The 24,052-nt window shown below is 37.1% G+C and overlaps 1 protein-coding gene across 2 annotated transcripts in view; it reads right to left on the minus strand.

Moving 5' to 3' along the window:
• The window catches only part of insra (insulin receptor a), a 75,468-nt gene extending 60,383 nt beyond the window's left edge, over positions 1-15,085 (minus strand). The window contains exons 1-2 of one of the 2 annotated variants that reach the window (XM_067362579.1): positions 14,079-15,085; positions 3,061-3,609 (exon numbers count right to left, since the gene is read on the minus strand). In XM_067362579.1, the coding sequence (XP_067218680.1) occupies positions 3,061-3,609; positions 14,079-14,154 (625 nt within the window). In that variant the 5' untranslated portion in view covers positions 14,155-15,085. Of the gene's footprint in view, positions 1-3,060; positions 3,610-7,247; positions 7,501-14,078 lie in introns of those variants that run through there. The other variant, XM_067362580.1, reaches the window with a different exon arrangement.
• Positions 15,086-24,052: the final 8,967 nt, after the last annotated feature.

The raw sequence follows: 24,052 nt of genomic DNA on the forward strand, positions 1-24,052 counted from the left end.
CATAATTTTATTAATTCCCACGTTTGCACTCACACCAAAAGCGTGCACATCACTGACCTATATAAGTGGCGCTCTCATAAAGCCACCTCTCAAACAGCTTGCGAATACCAAATTGACTTCTTTTTAGTGGCTTATTGTGCTTAAACGGTCAAATACATACAAAATTATGTCAAAATGTCCACCTTGCCAAGTGTTCAGGTAAAAAACAGTCAGATTTGGAACATAATAGTTGAGAGAAAATAATAGTATGTACTTAATTATTACTATAACATGTTGTGTAACAGTTTATTGAATCCGTGCATAAGGTCTTAAAGTGACAGCAGCCTAATAAACCTGCTGCTGTCTGTCATGTTAATCAAAGAACAAAAGACAGAAAATCACTCTCTGCTCTTGATTGGATTACTTTTGTAACTTTAATTGTAAGCATTAATCTGAATTACATTTTTACAATGAAAACTATCCTGTGTTATTTTACATTACTTTCCTTTCTGTAGTATTTACCTGAATACTACTGTTAGACCCACTTGAACAACTTAAAGCCTGTTTATTTCATTTGTCTTTTTATTCTGTTGTATTTATTTGTGCTATCGTTTGCAATTTGTCTATTTGTTCTTATTTTATTACTGACTGTTTAAGTGTCTTATTTTTTTTTTTTTTTTGTAAATTTAGTTCAACGATTTAAATAAAGCCTTGCTGTTCTGTGTGTAAGCTATTGCAACAAAATTACCCAAATTATCAAAAAATTATGAGATAAATTATCCGTATGGCAGTATATATGGCAGTTTACCACTCGAAAATGGTATTGAATATCAGTATTTTTTTAAAGGATTAGTTCACTTCAGAATTAAAATTTCCTGATAATTTGCTCACCCCCATGTCATCCAAGATGTTCATGTCTTTCTTCAATTGAAAAGAAATTAAGGTTTTTGAGGAAAACATTACAGGATTTTTCTCCATATAGTGGACTTCAACGGCTACCAATGGGTTAAAGGTCCAAATTACACGATCCCAGACGAGGAATAAGGGTCTTACCTAGCGAAACGATCGGTCATTTTCTAAAAAAAATAAAAATGTATACACTTTTTAACAACAAATGCTCATTTTGCACTAGCTCTAATAATCATAATCACGTTGGAAAGGTCACGGTGACTTGTTTACAAGTGTGAAGGAGGAGGACCATTCAAAAAGTTCAATGTTGAATGACATATTTATATGCCTTTGTGTTAGTTTATTGTTTAAAATGGACTTTTTGAGTGCATATCCTGGATGTTTAAATCTTTTGAAAATCTTGCTCTGTACTTCTGCCTGTGTCGCACGTGACCTTTCCAACGTGATGACGTAATGCGTGGCGCATTGTTTTTTTTGGTTAAAAAGTATATACTTTTTTTTTTTTTTTTTTAGAAAATTATAGATTGTTTTGTTAGATAAGACTCTTATTCCTCGTCTGGGATCATGTAGAGCTCTCTGAAACTCTAATTTGGACCTTCAACTCACTGGTAGCCGCTAGGGCTGCACGATTTATCACAAATTTATTGCACGTGATTTGGCAATGGCTGCAATTATTTCATGCGTAGCTTGTCAGAGTTGTACGGCTCTGTGATCAGTAGTAAATGCTTCTCCATCTGAAAGCCAGAGGGCGCTCTCGGGCAGAAACTGCAAATATGCCTTGCTGCCGAAGTAGAATACGCGTCATTCCAGGAAATCCTATACAATCGCTGTAGCTGAATAAACAGAAGATTGAAACGTTTTGATTGATTAAACATGATTAATAAACACATGCCATATTCTGTGTAAGAAGTCATTTCATCTGAGAGAAGGATGCTCAACTGTTGTTATGAAGTGAGTTTGGAGTAAAACATTATTAAATGTTTTTTTTTGTTGGACAAGATGTTAATAAATGCTTCTCATGTCTGGAAAGATGTTTGACGCATGTTGTTTTTTCAAATGCACATTATAAGCGATTCAAACTTTCAGATGGATTAGCATTTGGAGCCATAATTCATTGACAAGCCACGCATAAAAAAAAAATAATTGCAGCTATGCAATTTCATAATCACACTAAGACAAATCGTTTAAGCGCGATTTCAATGTTTTTTTTTCAAATCGTACGATTAATCGTGCAGCCCTAGTAGCCGCTTAAATCCACTATATTCGACTGAAGAAAGAAATATATAAATATATTGTATGACATGAGGGTGAATAAATTATCAGGAAATTTTAATTCTGAAGTGAACTAATCCTTTAAAGTATCGTATCGAAGTTGGAAATTCCAGCATCGTGACAACACTAGCTTTAAAACGTATTGCTCACACCTGCCTAAGCAAACACAGCGAGAGGGAAATCTTTTTAAAATGGGGCTGTAGAAAGACCATTATCAAGCAGAACAGGAACATGCCTTCAGACACACATGACACCATACAGCTGGTCCAAAGAACAGTTACACTATATGTCCCACATGTTGCGTAATTGTGCGAGCTCAAGGGCTTTGCACCAATATGCAAAGTTCTTCCGTATGTTCAAACTCAAGCTCTTCCGTCACTTCGAATTGAATGGATGAACCAAACTGTTGCAGACAGCCTCATCGCAGTATCTAGCTAACAATGTGCAACTGGCCACTCCAACTGATCCTGTCAGGTAATAAAAAACACAAACAGCTACACAATGCACCACCCACACCCCAAACTAATGCACAAACAGTGCAGTTGCGTCATAATCTGGAACATGGTTCATGCTTTGACACAGAAACTTGGCTTACTTAACTGCAGCTGATCACCTGACCTGTTGCTTCCAGCATGGTTGGTATTGGCCATCACTATTGCTGAAAGAAACCAGTGAATGTACTGCCAACACAGCCTGACACACACACATGCCTGACAACTTTCCGCTCACTTCTCAAAACATCTCAAGACTCTATGGTAATGTAAATATTTTTACCCATGTGTGCCAGTGAAAACGAATATTTGAAATGATTATCTGCTGATGAGGGGGAGGAGAAAATGGGTGGGATTCTTCTTGAGGGTGTAAATACCTTCTGAGGGATGAAATTAAAAGGTTACATACTTCTCTGGCAATGCTTCTGGTTCCAGCAGCGCTCGCTGAAGTCCCCGTTGATGGTGGTGAGGGGGCAGGTGGTTTTGCCCTGAACCGTGCCGGGGCAAACGTCTCCGCACTCTCGATCATTCTTATTGGCCACGATGTAGTTGTCCTCCACCGAGTCGAGGATCATGGACCAGTCGAGGGTGGAGAGGTAGCAGAGGTCGGGGTTCTTCTCCACACGCACGGCCCCACGGGTGATATTCATCAGACTGTGAAGGCCGATCTCCTTCAGCTGCAGCATCTCGAACAGCACGAGCGCATAGTTGAAGAAGAGATTATTGCCTCGCACCACCGTGAGATTGGGAAACAGGTCGCTGAGGCTCTCTAGGCCATAGACACGGAACAGGAGAAAATAGTCCGTCACTACTGTCAGCTTGGGGTAACTCAGGCCACGGAAATCCTCCGGTTTGGTCGTGAACATGAGTAGGATCTTTAAGTGACCTTCGATCACGGTGCAGTTTTCCAGCACCCGCAGGTTGGTCACGTTGTTTCTGATGTCTTTACTTGAGCAAACTGCAACGACAAAAAAAAAAAGACAGCGAAATGTTAATTGGTTTAGTAAAAATATACAGCAAAAGTTGTGCAAAAAATTGCTTGCATATGATGACCTTCAATTTAACAGGATTTTATGCAAAAATATATTATATAGAAACCAAAAAAAGGAGATCATATACAGAACAGTAAAAACTGATTAGAACTACATGAAGTTTTCAGTCACACTGTTCAATTTTCCCTTTGAGCTGATGCTTTCCATATGACATTAACATGGTTAATGAAGATAATAAAAACTCTTCCTGCAGCTTTTCACATGCCAGTGCTGCTTTACAAGTGCATGAGCTGTACAGCTGGAGAGATGCTTCTGAAGTGAATGAAAATCATTTGTCTAAGGCTCTAAGGCCAAACTTTTTAAGAGTGGTGTATCCCCTGAGGCATTTAACATCCTTCTGCGTACCCCTTCTCTTCCACTTAGGCCCTGTCTACACCTGGTATTAAGATGTGTTTTGGTCGATCGGATGAGGGATAGATGAGGGAGACACGTTCTCGTTTACAACTGGTGTTTTAATCAGTCTACTTTCAACAAATTTTGGCGGGTAAATGTATGTTTGTTTGGGGGTTTTTTTAGATGATCTTTTCATCTAATGGACAAAATGAGCTTGTGCAATTTACATATGAACACACCCGGAGATGACTGAAGAACATACGTTTCATTTAAAAAAGAGTGCGTGCTAAAAAACAGGAATGGTGAGAGAGCATTGTTTGTTGAACTGTTGTATAAAATCTATGTCACATTTGCAACTGTGTGGATATTTGGGAAAAATTGCATTTTTCAACATTAAAAACAAGAAATCACACAGGGTATGTTTTTTTTTTTTTTTAAATCAAAGAAAGTTTGAGTCTTAAATCATTTGTTTTTCATGATAATAAGTGCTAAATCCACACTTTTACAAAGGTACATTGTCGAGAATGGCAGTAATGTTGAGAGATTTGTTAAGGCAGCATCATATGCATGCTCTTTTTGTGTGTATGCAGTCAGTTTTGACCACAAAAGATGAGGTAATTTGATGGGATGACATGTATTTGACCTTTTACGGCATTTTGCCTGTTAGAAATACAAGCTCGGTTTTAATGTTATTTTAAAACCCTCTTGTGCGCTTCACAATTTTTGTTCACAAATGACCAATTTTTTTCCCCAATGAAATTAATGTACTATATTTTAGTCTGATAATGTTTTTTATTTAATATTATGTATTTTTATGGGATTTTATGGTACTAAGTTGTATTTACGCTGTAGTTACAATCCATGTATTCACTTTTGGAAAAAGGACATGAGAATGAAATTTCCAACTTAAATCATAAATTTTGAATGCTTTAGAGCACAGACTTAATTTTGGTCTCTTTTTAAAGATGATACTTGGCAAATTATTGCTGAAGTAAAAAAAGTTTTAAAAATGTAACTTAAAGTTACAGAATTTTACATTTATTGTTATGAAAAATGCACAAAAATACCATTTTTAAAAAAATAGAAAAAAAATCTTTTTATATATATTTTCAAAAACACGTTTTACTCTTAAACTGCAAGAAAATCAATGCCATAAATCTAAAGTTCTGTTCCAAATTTGAGCTTGATATCTCAAAAAATGGGCTTTGAGTAAGAATTTGTTTGACTGCAGTACCAATATTTTCCACTAGATGAAATTTGTCTCCCATTAATTTCCAATGCGTTCACAGCACAGGTGTGATTATTTTTTTCAGGACCATTAAACCTTTTTGAATCATCTTCATGATTTTTTGTGTGTGTGTGTGTGTTCACATAGCAAGTGGCAAAACCTTTACCAAGTTTCGTACTATTCCAACGAAGTAAAAAATTCTAAAAAAAATGAAATGAACTGCAAAACCCATTTTGTTCACATACCCACCACACGTAACCCAGTTTGGGAACCACTGGTTTAAGTATAAGACAAAACCCATGGATGGATGTTAATAGATTAAAGTAGACTAAAATTAATGAGTTCTTCAAACAACTAAGTAAAAATTGACAGACACAACCGCACAATTAAATAGAGGTTGCAACAACAATTAACACACAAACAAGTTAAATTTCCTAGAATTTTACAAAGCTAATTGGAGACTATTGTTTCCTGTTAGTGCCCTGGTCCCCTTTAAATGAAAAACGGCCCCGCTGCTCATGACTCCACACTGGTTTACATGAATTACACGCATACATGAACTCTGATGCGCGGTCAGCCGATGCATAACTGAGAGCTTTCAAACACTGGGCAGTCAAAGCATGAGGCATCGGAAAGGTCAAAAATACCTTGGGCTGGCTACTTGTTTACACTAGTTATAACAGGGATTCATAAATATGGCAGTCCGGAAGTTTTGTAGCACGAGGAAGCTGAAATGCGTAGTATAAACCTACTGACATGTGTGTCCTCTCTCTCTCTCACTCTCTCTCACACACACACATGCACACACACACACACAATGTGCAATACCTCTACGCTTACACTTATTTTTAGCACCACTCTCCTAATACACTATGTACAAATGGGGTGCCTGGCACTTGAAAAGAGTAGCACTGAAGCACATGAAAGGAAGGGCAGCAGAATGAGGTGAGATGGGTCCTGGTTGACTGTGAAGTCATTAAGTTTATGCAGTGAATCCCTGAATGACGCTCTAGCTAAACTTAAACATTGAATATCAAATGGTGAGTAATGCAAGTTACAAGCATGCGTTAAAGCGATAGTTCACCCAAAAATGAAAATTATCCCATGATTTACTCACCCTCAAGCCATCCTAGGTGTATATGACTGGCTTCTTTCAGTCAAACACAATCAGAGTTATATTAAAAAATATCCTGGCTCTTCCAAGCTTTATAATGGAAGTGAATGGTGCTCCTGATTTTGAAGTCCAAAAAAGTGCATCCATCAATTATAAAAGTAATCCTTACGGCTCCAGGGGGTTAATAAAGGTCTTCTGATGTGAAGCGAGCTAGTTATTTTAGTTTGTAAAGTTTTAAATATGGATATTTTTCTTCGCTTTGCTTCAGAAGGCATTTATTAACTCCCTGGAGTTGTATGGATTACTTTTTAATGATGAATGGATGCACTTTTTTGGAGTACAAAATCTCGAGGGCCATTCACTCCCATTATAAAGCTTGGAAGAGCCAGGATATTTTTTAATCTAACTCCAACTGTGCTTGTCTGAAAGAAAATAGTCATATACATCTTGGATGGCTTAAGGGTGAGTAAAACATAGGATAATTTCATTTTTGGGTGAACCATCCCTATAAGAGACGGATGCTTTAGTTTAACTGAAGATGTTTATGTGGAAGACCACAAACATCCATACATATGGTAGACTTCATTTGTTTTAAAGACAAAAATTCAATTACTTAACACGTTTAAATAAAATTTATAAATTATTACTTTTTTATTTTCAATTCAACAAGAAATAGAGAACAATTTTTTTTTTTTAAAAAGTGTCACATAAATAAAGCAATTAACAACATGTAAATAACATGAGAAGTAAAAGCAGGATAAGATCATCACTTTAAACAAGTTTAAAGTTAACCTCAAAGTAAATTTTAGGTTTAAAATATGTTTTAACAACAATAAAAGAAAATGTTTAAAGAAGAAAAGGCACTTAACTGAGGTAGTGATTTATGTCAATGTTCAAATGGAAAAGCTAGTCTGCTTTGTTACAGACCTGAGAAGTATATTCAGACCTGACATATTGATTGAAATCTGCATTCAATCTGCATAAGTGTGTTTGCCTTAGCAGGCACCATTAAGAAATCAAAATAAATCGTGCGTCAAAAGATTTATAATGTTCTTAAATGAAAAAATATTAAATGCGGCAAAAGGCCAAACCACACAAAGTGTTCACTTTCCTCTGAAACAATACAAACAATGGCAAACGTTTACACCAGGACACAGGAAGGAAATGTATGACCATATAAAAGCAGAAGTCTTAAAATTGGGCGTGTCTCCACACCTCTTGTCCCACTTCCTCTTTGAGGTTTTACTGGTTTGTATTCATCTGCTTCTTGGGTTTTACCCATTAAACCGAACTGTAATTGATCAATTTGGCTTTTTAAGAAAATAAATTACACATAAATGTAGGCATAAAGCATGAAAAATAATATCAAACAACCTCATTCTCATTATTACTGTAACAGCCATGGATTTCCTGTGTATCAGGCCAAACTACAATTATGAACATCCTTCATATCTCTTTTATATTTTAAAATATATTACAGCACATTTAGGCAATATGTGTATATAAGTTGGAGGCATAAAAGTGACACCATAGTGATGTTACCACCCTCCTGCCCCTGTGAGAAAATACTGCAACAAAGGTTACAGGAAATAAATTTAGCACAGAAATATATTGGGCAACCAATAACAGCTAGAGGAGAGGAGAGTCTAGACACGGGATGATTTAAAGATGCACCTGCACACCAGCTGCTGTGGTGTCCTCAAACTGGGTGAGAAGAACGATATTACTGGGAGGGTTTCCACCGCTAAACTGTGTAAGTATTTGCCCACACACTTCAGAATCAGAAGAAACACGGTGTCTAATAGTTGTTGCTCAAGAATTTGTTCTGATTTGAGTCTGCAACTATCTGAATCTATTTTAAAACTTGTCGCAAGTTATTTTTACTTTTAAAAAAGTATTAATGTGCCGTAATGACACGATTCCTACTAGTGGTTATGACAAAAATCATAACTGTCAATTATTCCCTTGAAATTGTAATTGCGATTATTAAATTACAATGATCACAATTTACATTGAATGATGTTTTGAATCGCTTTATACCATTGTTTGAAGCAACTGCATGCCATATTTTTATATGAAAATAAACAACCTGAAAACTTCCTGAAAAACTTTCATTGCTTTTCTATAGCATTAAGCCTCAAATGTCAAATATACATTGGTTTGGTTTCTTCTTTAAATAAAAAAAGTAAAAAATATGCATGGTATTATAATGTTATACTAAAATTAAAGCAATGGAAAAAACCCTTAAGATAACCTGTAGAAAGAAAAAAAAGACATTTTAAGCATGTAGAATAATGTAAATGGACTTTTTGTTGTTGTTGTAATCACGCCTTTGAACAATAACCTAATTGTGGCATCCGTAATTTTAATCACGATTAGAAATTCGATTAATTGTGCAGTCCTAATTCCTACACATTTTCTGTTTCAAAATTTTCAAACCTCTTTGTAGATTTTTCAGACCATATTTAAGATAAATGGTTCATATAGCATTATTTTCAGCTTTATATTTGGTATTAGACGTGCTGATATTCGGTAAAATGATATATCACAATAATGAATATGCACGATATTGTTATCGTGGGCACTTCAAAATACCGTGAATAATTATTTAATGCCCATCAAACGTAAAAGTGACACACGCACTCAGATGCAAACAATCCCAACATGCAAGAGAAGCACATGGCGGAACAAGTGAAGGAGACACGTTGAATAAAAGTGCTCGTTCACTCTTTGACAGCAGAAATGCAGCGGTTACCCCGGAAACTCCGTAAACAAATTGCTACTGAACAGTATTTAAAATGCTTCAAATAGCCATTCAGTTTTTTGTATTCGCAATGTTGCTCATCACAGCACCAAATAGTTAATACTTAAAGACTTCATAGGCTATTTATTTTCAAACTTAAACATTTTTTTTATTTTAATATGGACTACAACATGGCATATAATGACTGAAAATGTTCTGATTATTTGTTATTGTTCAGTAACAACATAAGGGTTCATTATTTAACATGTTAATTCATTATTACCAAACTGACAAAGAAAAATACTCAAAGCATTTATTAATATTAGTTAATGTTAATTTCTTGGTTAATTTTTAATAACATTACCAAAATCAAAAGTTATAACTAATATTTAACGGACCTGAGCTAAAACTAACAATGATCACTTGTATTTTTTAACTAATTACATTAACAAAAAAATAATACCTTCTGTAACAAATGTAGCTATTGCTCATTCTTAATCTTAGTTAATGCATTAACTAATGTTAAATAATGAGACCTTGCTGTGAAGTGTTACCTGTTGTTCTTTATAATTCTTTTGCACTGTACTTTTGTATTGCACTTTTGTGTGTTAATACTATCCGTATTTAAATGTTCAGAGTTCTTTTTGTTATAAGAAAAATAATTCTTTATTAGAATTCTCTATGACAACACTTTTTTTGCAACTTATTTCAATATCGTGATAATCCCGTATACTGTGATAAAAGCTTCAGCAATTATTGCAACATGAAAATTTCGATACCGTCACACATGTCTATTTGGTATGTAGTACAGTCAATTTGTAAAGTCATCTTTTATATTTTATATGTTTTTTTTCTATTGGTTTTCTTGAAGTAATAACATGCACTTGCATGCAGAAAACCCTAAAATGCTTTAAACCTGCATATATTCTCCTCCGACACATGGGTTTGATACTGTAAATGTGGTCTGATGTTGCAAAAAGCAAAGTACACTCTGATTTAGATGGTCGTTGCTCCTTTATCTGCTGCTGGTCTTAGTGGCATTTCAGTAAACAGTGTTTTAGTGAAGTTCAAAAGAGACTCGCTTATGGTAAAGACAAAAAAGTTTAGCATAATGAAAATGTGCGCCTTGAATTCATTCAATATGTTCGACAGATCACTAAAAATCTGCCATGAAAACACTTTAAAATTATTAAACACTTTGAAATTATTCGTTTTTATATTTTAGAAAGCTGAAAAATCTGGAAACAAAAATACTGTTTTCTTCTAACCATACTAATCCAGACCTGGAAATTACTCAAATCACATTCCATACTTTTCCAAACTGCGTAGGAACCCTGTAATGAATATAAGCCCTGAATGCAAACCAGATTAAATGGATGTGACACAATCAGAAATATCCGTAAACCACTCACAATGATATAGCAAAAAAAACTGTGTGCATTACTAAGTAACCTCCTTGTGAGACAATAAAACCACCTGAACAGCCATGACGGACTTCAAAACAGAACAAACAACAGCTAGGGGGAAGGTTATAATCGTCGCTCGCACAGACTGAATGAGGCGATCACAAGGGGGGATCATAATAGAAACTGACAATGTGTACACACTCATGAAACACAATGAGACGCAAAATCTGAGAACACATGGAGTGACGTCGCTACAGGGTGTTGCAAACACATTTGAAATGATTTCTCACAGCTTAAGTGGTCATGTCACGTCAGCCAGGACTTCACAAAGAAAGAACATAGCAATTACGAAATTACATATGACCTGTTTTCGGATATTAGCAATGTAACCAGGCAGGTGATTGAGTCAAACGGTTTCGGATTCTAGTCTGTAGAGGTATAAATTATGTTGTCATATGCTGTCCGTGTCTGTAAAGACACAAGACTGAGAAGAATGTTAAGAGTGACAGCTGTACTATTAGTTTGCTCAGATAAAAACTTACAGGCAAACTGACTGACTAGTAGGAAGACAGTAAAACCAGACTTGCAGACAGCATTTGTCAACTATAAGTTAATTTATATACTATATTTTTAATTTAGCATTTATTACACTACAGTACAAAAAAAAAAAAACATTTCTTTTAGATTGAAATTAATAATACACAGTCAAATCTCCTAATTTAAAGGAGGAAGTGAACATTTTTAAACAGAGAAAAATGATGACAAACTGAATGAAACATTTAAATTCTGCATTACTTCAAAGTCAATAATCAAATAAGGCAATTTGTGATATTGAGCAAGTCAACTCCTTTGTACAAAAAGGTCAGATGTTTTTGTTTCAATCTAAGTACACGATGCTCTCTGGCTCATTCTCATGTCAAGCTTAGAAACATCAAAACATGATCATCAGGTTTTATTTTGGGGAATTCACACAGTTTGTCATTACCGCAAAAGGGCGACAAGACAAGACATTCTTTTTTAATAATATTTTGCACTCACAGACTATAATTCATAATGGAAAATATCCCTGTATTAAATCAGAAAAATGCAAATATAGTAGTCTGAAAGATTTTAACCCCACTGTATGCAAGTCAGATGTTTAACTTCGCATTAGCAAATGCTCCAAGATGAGCTGGGCTCTGTGCAGATTTCCAGTCCTGACAGGGCTGAACTGAGGCCCCAAAATAGTTTCACTCTTCCCTACAGTGGTTCACTACAAGCCTGAGAGGAACAAGAAGGGGGCCAACAATTACACAACTTGTTTATGTTCAATCTGGTTTCACCATATTACTCAATCCTTTTATTTTCAGTTTTAATAAAAGGTAGCATGCCATGCACCCTCAGGTGTTAACTTGCCTACTACGTAAAAATATGCTGTGGCAAGACAGAAAGACGCAACGCACTCAAAATATGTTCCTGGGAATGAGCCAGGCATGCACAATTCTTATCGATGTTATTGACAATAAAGAAATTTTAGCCGAGCAACATTTTAAATAAACAGGAATTCAAATCAGTACTAAAAGGTAAAGCGTAATTTATGAAACATTGTAATAAGAATTAAAAGGCTGATTAAAGCCACATCACATAGCCACATAGACCTTAACCTAAAACCTAGCATAGTTTTTTTACACGTAGTACAGCTCTGACATACAGTAGACTAACCGTCAGACACATGGAACGGAGTCCCAAAAAGGAAACTGGCAGAACTTTGAATGCATAAATTTCATCCAAAACAAGGCTATATTTAGAAATCTGCAGAGCAACAAGATAAGAAAATGTGCTCGGGGTTTAATAAAGCTCGCAAATCAACAAATAAAGCTTGAAATTCTCATTACGATTTTGCAAAAAAAAAAAAAAAAAATGCCAAAAATACAACTGTATTTTTAAACTTTCCCCAAAAAAATTAAAACTCATTTGTTGGGTGAACTGAAGATAAGCCAATGTTTTGTTTGGAGCTGAACACAGCCAAGTGTGTCAAAAGCATGCTTATATTTATTTAGCTGTTGCAGGAAGTCTTCCAAGAGCACTAAAAAACGAAAAAACAAGTGGTACCTACTTACACAACCATTTAGATCAGTACTGCCTCATTAAAACCAATTACCAGCATGCATTTCGTAATACATTCTAAGTTAAGGTGTTTTATATGAAGTATTAAATAATCACTATAAATAAGAGAACGCATTAATGTATTATTCTGCATTAAACAACATTTTCTATTCATGTAAAAGGCATTTGTTTCATAATATGTTCTAAATTAAGGTGTTTTATATGAAGTATTAAATAATAACTATAAATAAGAGAATGCATTAATGTATTATTCTGCATTAAACAACATTTTCTATTCATGTAAAAGGCATTTGTTTCATAATATGTTCTAAATTAAGGTGTTTTATATGAAGTATTAAATAATAACTATAAATAAGAGAATGCATCTATTATTCTGCATTAAACAACATTTTCTGTTCATGCAAAAGGCATTTGTTTCATAATAAATTCTAAATTAAGGTGTTTTATATGAAGTATTAAATCATAACTATAAATAAAGAGAATGCATTAATGTATTATTCTGCATTAAACAACATTTTCTATTCATGTAAAAGGCATTTGTTTCATAATAAATTCTAATTTAAGGTGTTTTATATGAAGTATTAAATAATAACTATAAATAAGAGAATGCATCTATTATTCTACATTAAACAACATTTTCCATTCATGCAAAAGGCATTGTTTCGTAATAAATTCTAATTTAAGGTGTTTTATATGAAGTATTAAATCATAACTATAAATAAGAAAATGCATTAATCTATTATTCTGCATTAAACAACATTTTCTATTCATGCAAAAGGCATTGAGTTGACTTAAAATAAGTTACTGATAAATAAAGACTCATTGATCAGATTGACTATTTTACTCTGGTGATATCATTCTTACATTTCATTGTAAACTTTAAAAGGACTTCTGAAAGCTATAGTACTAGTAATGCACTTTCCAAACTCATAAAGATGGGATCACAGACCTCCAGCCAGGTTTCATGATTTCTTTGAACAATACATAAATAAAAAGATAGCGCTGTAGGTTTCGACTGATCTGATTAGGGTTTAAAATCCTCTTGTCAACGCTGCAAATGGCTGCATGAAACAGGGGCCTGGCTGAACTTGAAAACCATTTCTGAGCCTCACTAGCAGTTGGAGCTACAAATAGATCAATCTTGTCCTAAAAAAGATCGATAAACTGGCTTTAGGGTCAAGGCATAAACTCGTGTCATTAAAGCCAGTCTGAAACGATTAATCGAAATCAAACGACGCAATATTTGATTTATTCCTCCCTTGCCCTGTAATGTCCTTCTGTCTGGCTCTGCTTTACCAAATGTGTCACAGTGGTCAAGAACTACGATCCCCTCTTCAGAGTGGTCTATATCGTTCGTAAAATAACATTTAAAACACAAAAGACTCTTAAAATATTAAATCCGTGATCGTGTGAAAAACAAAACAAAGCCGTTAAGTTACACTTACTTTCTCCATTTGTTTGTTGACAGTGGCAAACGGTGTAGACAGACGCAACCAAAACAATCAAAGTCCGCAGCCGCATTTTGACCCCCGGGGAAGCAGAAAATCTGTCCAAAAATCCCCTCCGAATACGTCTTCTCGTGGGTACTAATCTGTTTTAATAGTCCGGTGTTGTTTTGGAACATAAAAATTAAAAAGAAAAGAAAAAAAGACCTCTGTCACCCCCCTCAGAAAAAAAAAATGGGCGGAGAGGAAAGTTCAACGTGTTCAATCCGCTCGCGCTGCTGCTCCGCGCGCGCACTGACGGATGCTGATATGAACACACACGCTCGAGCGCTAAGCTAATGACAGCGCGTGCTGCGACTTTCATTCACTGTAAAGCAATACGCACGAATAAAGCATGCGGGCGGCATCATCTAGGATGCGCAGACGAAACATTTCCGATCGATTGCATGTATTTGTCCAGCACTTGCGCAGATTGCTCCAAGCCTGGAGGAAAAAAAAAGGGAAAACTCACTGGCGAAACACGGGGAGGAATGGCTGCGCACACAGAGCGCAGGCCAAAACAATCAATTGAGAATGTGCACGACTTTTTTCTTGTTGCTGTTTCGATTTATTAAAAAAAAAAAAAAGGAAATTTAGCGTTACAATAAACGGTTTACAGACTTATAAGTTGCAGATAGAGCTTTAAAATTCCCAGGGTTGGATTTCAGACTTTTTCCAAGTCCCTGCTGATAGCGAGCTCTCGCCGAATCGCTGTAGTTTCTCCGTGCTATAACCTGTAAACTGACAGCTTAGTGAATCGAAGCAGTTCTGGGGCATCTGCTAAAAACACAGCAGCCGCTGAGATTCCCAAATGTTCCTCATGCAGTCGCTTTGCTGGCGAGCGCCTCACGGATCAATGTAACGGAGTGAAGCTGGTCCCGCAGAGGTCACACTCTCGCGGAGGATAAAAATGCAAGAACAAATGTGTGTTTTTATTTTGTCCCCATGCTGGTTGTAGCTAGTGCATTGACTTATCCCCTCGCTCCAAGGATCTCTTTACAGTCTTTGCGCCAGTAAACAAGACCTGCCAGAGAGGCAGATGGAGCACAGGGAAAACATGGACTGGATCCACGGACCGAGAGTGACAGCGCGCGCGCTCTAAACATTAGCGTGCACTTTGCATATTATTAAAAAAAAAAAAACATTAGCTTCTAATCTAGAGCAATGCATTGACATTAAATTATACGCAGAGCAAATATATATGTAATACATTCCCATATTTAGCTACTATAAAAAACGTACTGTAAGTTAAATCTACAACCTATCCATAAAACGTTAAAGGATTAGTTCACTTTCAAATGAAAATCAGCCCAAGTTTTATTCACCCTCAAGCCATCTGAGGTGTATATGACTTTCTTCTTTCTGATGAATACAATTGGAGAAATATTAGTCAATATCCTGATGCAGCCGAGCTTTATAAAGGCAGTGAACGGGATCAACTACGATGAGCTGAAGAAAGTGTCTCCATCCATCCATCATAAACGTACTCCACACGGCTCCAGGGGGTTAATAAAGTCCTTATGAAGAAAAACGATGCGTTTGTGTAAAAAAAAAAAAAAAAAAAATCCATATTTAACAAGTTATGAAGTAAAAAATCTAGCTTCCGCCAGATCGCCTTCTGTATTAAAGTTACGACAGGGTTTCTGCAAAGTCAAATTTAAGACTTTTTAAGACCTACTGTATATCATGACATCAAAAAAAAAAAAAAAAAAAGCATAGGAAATGCAAATACAAAATTACTTGCAAAGTAAATTAATTTATTAAAATTTAACAAAGCATCTATAAACTTGCACTTCCCCATAGGGGAGTGCCACCAGGATTTCGTTTTTTTTTTTTTTTTTTTCTTTTTATTATTTGTGTTTTTTTGTGATCAAAATGACAGATTTTGTGGTAGTATTTTTATTTTTTTATAATTAGGATACCACATTTACCATACTATGTGTTTTGTTAGATGCACAATAGTCACACATGACAATAGAACAAACAAAATGCATTAATCTTGTTTATTTTGGTATCATCAATCTTGCGTAATCGCTTCACCCGTTCCCTGGCACTTATGCAAGATGACAGGTAAGAAAGATTTGCTTTCACACAGACCACATATGCATGCACAACGTCTGTACCCTCGTGAAAATAATGCATTGCAGCTTTAAATAAATCAGAGATTATTCAATTAGATAATATTATGTATTTTTGTGATTAAAATGTTTTACGGAAACTGGAGGTCTATTAGCTGAAGCATAAAATCGATTTTATGTGTCTGTGGTACAATCCAAAATATACTTGCGCCAACAACACAAAAGCCGATTGGCTGCAATATATGTTGCCTGTTGGTCTCATTTGTAGTCATAATACAGCAGATTATATTTGGAACAACAAAGAAAGAACTACAACACCACGGAATAATAAAACAAACATTCTAAAGAGCATTTCAATGAGCATTAGAGGTAGCATTACATGGACGTGGATAAATTAAGACCTGTTTAAAATTATTTTAGAACTCAATACTTCAGGGAATTTAAGACTTTTTTTAAGGCTTTTTAAGACCCCACGGAAATCCTGTACGAAGAAAGTGTAAACTGGCTTTTTCCTTAAGTTGAATAACTTTTTGAACTGCGAGAGTTTTACACTTTCTTTGTAACTTGAATACGGAAGGCGGTCTGGCGCCTGCCAATATAAAGCTTGGATGCATCAAGATATAACTCTGATTGTGTTCATCAGAAAAAAGAAAGTCATATGAACTAATCTTTAAGTACAATGAGTACTGAACTCATTTAACTTGATTGATTGAGTTTAGTGATACTGGATGCTCTGCGGTCTCTTTACTCTCGCATAATAAAATAATTTCAGCTCAAATCAATATTTCGTGTCCATTTACTTGTACAGCCAGCTGGTCATTATCACACATATTCACACAAAAGCCAGTGTCCTGATTACTCTGCCAGGGTTTATTTTGTGATAATGGGAAATGCTCTGTTTCAGACAGTATATACCATATAGAGACTGGCTTTCACTCTCAGCCTCACACTTTCCCACATTGCTATCTCTATGCATTGGCAACAGAAAAACCTGCATGCTAGGAGAATACTCATATCAATATACATTAATAATGCAGGATTTTGTCAAAGAGATGACAGTGAAAACAAAACATCAGATTTAAGATGCTGACATTTGCCAGACACTCAGTTTGATCAAGGGTATCTCCTTAGGTAAAGTCAAATGGCTTTGGAAATATTTGTATTAATTGAGCTTAATAGATATAAAACATTATTTGGCACTCGTTTTAAAATATTACAACTGTGTTAGCTTAACTATGTTGTCCAAGACCTAGGAAAAATCTTGAAAGGAAAATATATGTTTAGGAGTAGTTCAGTTGAACTTGTGAGTCTCTAAGATGGAAGGAGATCACCGTAGAAAAACAGTGTAGACTATGTCAATAAACATACACATCCTGGCCATCAGTGAGAACAGTGTTGGTAAGAAACAGGACTGTGTTGTACAAGATGATAAATATGTTTATGCTGCCACACATTCCTTGCGACTCACATAAGCTGTCCAACATCACAAGTTTAGGAATATTCCAGTGAGTCAAGTTATTTGACAGTATTTGTGGCAAAACATTTTGTTTGAGAAACCGATCCGGAAACATTAAAATACTCCGTTTCAATTATATAGCCATAAACAATAGGCATTTTAACATAATTTTAGTGTGTAAAATTGCTCACTAACCTTTCCTGTGTGAAGTTATATGCAATTTTACAACTTTATTGCCATTACAACATAATGTCGTAAACTATACAATTTCCTGAAATAGTGACAAAAACAATTTTACAGCTAATAATACACACATTTTAACAGAAGAATTATTGTAAATCCTCCAAAAATCGTCCCCATTTACTTCCATTATAAGTGCCTCACTGTTACCTTGATTTTTGCTTTTTTAAGAGAAAACGAGGCTGAAAGTTGAAATAATCTTTGTGGAAATCAACATTATGGTACAAATGTTGTCAATTGAGCTAAACATAAACTAGAGTATTCCTTTAACATATCCATTTCCCTGCAGGACAATACAATCATGTAAATATTACATTTTAATCAACTTTTTTACTAATTTAATCATGTTTTGGCATGAAGAGTGACTTGTTTCCATCTCTGTGAGTACAAAGCCACAGGCCGTGTCCTAAAACAATTTGCACGAAGCGTATTCTGACTGATGTCTTCCCTTCCTGATGAACATGCGAGAGAGGAGGAGGCACAATAACATCCCCAATCCCTCTTGCCCTACAACCTGTTTACATCCTCTGTTCTAAGAAACGACACCATTATGTGTGGGAACACCACGTTAAACCCTTCCAAATGTCAGGTACACAGAGAGAAAACAACCGTCTTCGTAACCACATGAAGTGAAAAAAAGACACCAACGCCTTTGCAATGTAAAATGCATAAAAGCTTTGTTTGTAATCACTCTTAAAAATAAAGGTTCTTTTTTGGCACCTATGGTTCCATGAAGAACGTTTAACATCAGTGGAGCCTTTCAATTGCATGAAAGGTCCTTTATGGTAGAAAAAGGTTCTTTTAAGAACTGTTCAATGACATGTTCTTTGAGGAACACAAAATTCTTTTATGGCAGCATTTGAACTTTTATTTAAGAGTGAAACATAATGGATTCAAATCCAAATGATTCATCTGATGCAGCCAACATACAGGTGAAATTTTGCTCTATAATGTATGTCAGAATTGTTGTCCACAAGGCTATGCAGATAGATACACTGTGCATCATATGATGATTGAGCCTGTAAGCCAGTAGAGTGGTCTTGGTGGAATAAACCTGTTATGCTGCTGCTGATATTAGTTATTAGTGCTGCTGTTATTGGTGCTGCTATTAATTATTGCTGCTGCTTTTATTGCTGCTGCTGCTGTTAGTTATGGCTGCTGCTGCTTTTATTGCTGCTGCTGTTAGTTATTGCTGCTGATATTAGTTATTGCTGCTGCTGTTATCGGTGCTGCTATTAGTTATTTTTGCTGCTGATGGTTATTGCTGCTGCTATTAGTTATTGCTGCTGCTGTTAGTTATGGCTGCTGCTGCTTTTATTGCTGCTGCTGCTGTTAGTTATTGCTGCTGATATTAGTTATTGCTGCTGCTGTTATCGGTGCTGCTATTAGTTATTGTTGCTGCTGATGGTTATTGCTGCTGCTATTAGTTATTGCTGCTGCTGATGTTATTGCTGCTGCTGTTATCGGTGCTGCTATTAGTTATTGTTGCTGCTGTTGGTTATTGCTGCTGCTATTAGTTATTGCTGCTGCTGTTAGTTATTGCTGCTGCTGTTGGTTATTGCTGCTGCTGCTGTTATTGCTGCTTCTGTTGGTCATTGCTGCTGCTGCTGCTATTATTGCTGCTTCTGTTGGTTATTGCTGCTGCTGCTGCTATTATTGCTGCTTCTGTTGGTTATTGCTGCTGCTGCTGCTATTATTGCTGCTGCTGTTGGTTATTGCTGCTGCTATTAGTTATTGCTGCTGCTGATGTTATTGCTGCTGCTGTTGGTTATTGCTGCTGCTGTTGGTTATTGCTGCTGCTGATGTTATTGCTGCTGCTGTTGGTTATTGCTGCTGCTATTAGTTATTGCTGCTGCTGTTAATTATTGCTGCTGCTGTTGGTTATTGCTGCTGCTGCTGTTATTGCTGCTTCTGTTGGTCATTGCTGCTGCTGCTGCTATTATTGCTGCTGCTGTTGGTTATTGCTGCTGCTGCTGCTATTATTGCTGCTGCTGTTGGTTATTGCTGCTGCTATGCTGCTGCTATTATTGCTGCTGCTGTTGGTTATTGCTGCTGCTATTAGTTATTGCTGCTGCTGATGTTATTGCTGCTGCTGTTGGTTATTGCTGCTGCTGCTGTTATTGCTGCTTCTGTTGGTCATTGCTGCTGCTGCTGCTATTATTGCTGCTGCTGTTGGTTATTGCTGCTGCTGCTGCTATTATTGCTGCTGCTGTTGGTTATTGCTGCTGCTGCTGCTGCTATTATTGCTGCTGCTGTTGGTTATTGCTGCTGCTATTAGTTATTGCTGCTGCTGATGTTATTGCTGCTGCTGTTGGTTATTGCTGCTGCTATTAGTTATTGCTGCTGCTGTTAGTTATTGCTGCTGCTGTTGGTTATTGCTGCTGCTGCTGTTATTGCTGCTTCTGTTGGTTATTGCTGCTGCTATTAGTTATTGCTGCTGCTGCTGCTGTTATTGCTGCTTCTGTTGGTTATTGCTGCTGCTATTAGTTATTGCTGCTTCTGTTGGTTATTGCTGCTGCTGCTGTTATTGCTGCTTCTGTTGGTTATTGCTGCTGCTGTTGGTTATTGCTGCTGCTGTTGGTTATTGCTGCTTCTGTTGGTTATTGCTGCTGCTGTTGGTTATTGCTGCTGCTATTAGTTATTGCTGCTGCTGTTGGTTATTGCTGCTGCTGTTATTGCTGCTTCTGTTGGTTATGGCTGCTGCTATTAGTTATTGCTGCTGCTGTTGGTTATTGCTGCTGCTGCTGTTATTGCTGCTTCTGTTGGTTATTGCTGCTGCTATTAGTTATTGCTGCTGCTGTTGGTTATTGCTGCTTCTGTTGGTTATTGCTGCTGCTGTTGGTTATTGCTGCTGCTGTTTGTTATTGCTGTTTCTGTTGGTTATTGCTGCTGCAGTTGGTTATTGCTGCTGCTATTAGTTATTGCTGCTGCTGCTGTTGTTGTTATTGCTGCTTCTGTTGGTTATTGCTGCTGCTATTAGTTATTGCTGCTGCTATTGGTTATTGCTGCTGCTATTAGTTATTGCTGCTGCTATTGGTTATTGCTGCTGCTGTTAGTTATTGCTGCTGCTGTTGGTTATTGCTGCTGCTGCTGCTGTTATTGCTGCTTCTGTTGGTTATTGCTGCTGCTGTTATTGCTGCTTCTGTTGGTTATTGCTGCTGCTATTAGTTATTGCTGCTGCTGTTGGTTATTGCTGCTGCTGCTGTTATTGCTGCTTCTGTTGGTTATTGCTGCTGCTGTTGGTTATTGCTGCTGTTGGTTATTGCTGCTTCTGTTGGTTATTGCTGCTGCTGTTGGTTATTGCTGCTGCTATTAGTTATTGCTGCTGCTGTTGGTTATTGCTGCTGCTGCTGCTGCTGTTATTGCTGCTTCTGTTGGTTATTGCTGCTGCTGCTGCTGTTATTGCTGCTTCTGTTGGTTATTGCTGCTGCTGTTGGTTATTGCTGCTGCTGCTGCTGCTGTTATTGCTGCTTCTGTTGGTTATTGCTGCTGCTGTTGGTTATTGCTGCTGCTGTTGGTTATTGCTGCTGCTATTAGTTATTGCTGCTGCTGTTGGTTATTGCTGCTGCTATTAGTTATTGCTGCTGATGATGTTATTGCTGCTTCTGTTGGTTATTGCTGCTGCTGTTGTTGTTATTGCTGCTTCTGTTGGTTATTGCTGCTGCTGTTGTTGTTATTGCTGCTTCTGTTGGTTATTGCTGCTTCTGTTGGTTATTGCTGCTGCTATTAGTTATTGCTGCTGCTATTGGTTATTGCTGCTGCTATTAGTTATTGCTGCTGCTATTAGTTATTGCTGCTGCTATTAGTTATTGCTGCTTCTGTCGGTTATTGCTGCTGCTATTAGTTATTGCTGCTTCTGTTGGTTATTGCTGCTGCTGCTGTTGTTATAGCTGCTTCTGTTGGTTATTGCTGCTGCTATTAGTTATTGCTGCTGCTATTGGTTATTGTAACGAAGGCGGGACTCAGAGTAAGATCCACATGCGAAGCTTTATTAAATGTTGAGCGTGGTCGTACAGGCGTGGTCAAACGGGGTAAACAGGATCATCAGAGACAGGCAGGATCGTAGTCAGAGAACAGGCAGTGGTCAAAAGGCAGGCAGCTATCAATCACAGGACAGGAGAACCAGACAGGGATCAGAAACAGGAACCGGAACAGACAGGATAAACAGGACAAACGCTTGGAAATGTTACACTGGGAAAACAAACAGGGTATAAACGCTCAGAAATGACAGCCGGGGCAATAATCAAGACTTCGCCGTGAAGTGGTGTGTGTGACAGTCCTTTATAGTCCTGGTTATGAGCTGCAGCTGGGTGTGGTGATTAGTGTGGTGTGCTAGGGTGAATGTGGCAACAGGTGATTGGTGTGACGTGAACATGTGACAGACAGGGAGGATTGTGGGAAGTGTAGTCCGGGAACTGACAGGAGCAGGCTATGATCGTGACAGTTATTGCTGCTGCTATTAGTTATTGCTGCTGCTGATGTTATTGCTGCTGCTATTGGTTATTGCTGCTGCTATTGGTTATTGCTGCTGCTGTTGGTTATTGCTGCTTCTGTTGGTTATTGCTGCTGCTATTAGTTATTGCTGCTGCTGTTGGTTATTGCTGCTGCTATTAGTTATTGCTGCTGCTGTTGGTTATTGCTGCTGCTGCTGTTATTGCTGCTTCTGTTGGTTATTGATGCTGCTGTTGGTTATTGCTGCTGCTGTTGGTTATTGCTGCTGCTGCTGCTGTTATTGCTGCTTCTGTTGGTTATTGCTGCTGCTGTTGGTTATTGCTGCTGCTGCTGTTATTGCTGCTTCTGTTGGTTATTGCTGCTGCTGTTGGTTATTGCTGCTGCTGTTGGTTATTGCTGCTGCTATTAGTTATTGCTGCTGCTGTTGGTTATTGCTGCTGCTATTAGTTATTGCTGCTGATGATGTTATTGCTGCTTCTGTTGGTTATTGCTGCTGCTGTTGTTGTTATTGCTGCTTCTGTTGGTTATTGCTGCTGCTGTTGTTGTTATTGCTGCTTCTGTTGGTTATTGCTGCTGCTATTAGTTATTGCTGCTGCTATTGGTTATTGCTGCTGCTATTAGTTATTGCTGCTGCTATTAGTTATTGCTGCTTCTGTCGGTTATTGCTGCTGCTATTAGTTATTGCTGCTGCTGATGTTATTGCTGCTTCTGTTGGTTATTGCTGCTGCTGATGTTGTTATTGCTGCTTCTGTTGGTTATTGCTGCTGCTATTAGTTATTGCTGCTGCTATTGGTTATTGCTGCTGCTATTAGTTATTGCTGCTGCTGATGTTATTGCTGCTGCTATTGGTTATTGCTGCTGCTATTGGTTATTGCTGCTGCTGTTGGTTATTGCTGCTTCTGTTGGTTATTGCTGCTGCTATTAGTTATTGCTGCTGCTATTAGTTATTGCTGCTGCTGTTGGTTATTGCTGCTGCTGCTGTTATTGCTGCTTCTGTTGGTTATTGCTGCTGCTGTTGGTTATTGCTGCTGCTGTTGGTTATTGCTGCTTCTGTTGGTTATTGCTGCTGCTATTAGTTATTGCTGCTGCTGTTGGTTATTGCTGCTGCTATTAGTTATTGCTGCTGCTGTTGGTTATTGCTGCTTCTGTTGGTTATTGCTGCTGCTATTAGTTATTGCTGCTGCTGTGGGTTATTGCTGCTTCTGTTGGTTATTGCTGCTGCTATTAGTTATTGCTGCTGCTGTTGGTTATTGCTGCTGCTGCTATTAGTTATTGCTGCTGCTATTAGTTATTGCTGCTTCTGTTGGTTATTGCTGCTGCTATTAGTTATTGCTGCTTCTGTTGGTTATTGCTGCTGCTATTAGTTATTGCTGCTTCTGTTGGTTATTGCTGCTGCTGTTGGTTATTGCTGCTGCTATTAGTTATTGCTGCTGCTATTGGTTATTGCTGCTGCTATTAGTTATTGCTGCTGCTGATGTTATTGCTGCTGCTATTGGTTATTGCTGCTGCTATTGGTTATTGCTGCTGCTGTTGGTTATTGCTGCTTCTGTTGGTTATTGCTGCTGCTATTAGTTATTGCTGCTGCTATTAGTTATTGCTGCTGCTGTTGGTTATTGCTGCTGCTGCTGTTATTGCTGCTTCTGTTGGTTATTGCTGCTGCTGTTGGTTATTGCTGCTGCTGTTGGTTATTGCTGCTTCTGTTGGTTATT

This window comes from Chanodichthys erythropterus, chromosome 16 (genome assembly GCF_024489055.1).
Source record: "Chanodichthys erythropterus isolate Z2021 chromosome 16, ASM2448905v1, whole genome shotgun sequence".
NCBI classification, from domain to species: Eukaryota; Metazoa; Chordata; class Actinopteri; order Cypriniformes; family Xenocyprididae; genus Chanodichthys; species Chanodichthys erythropterus.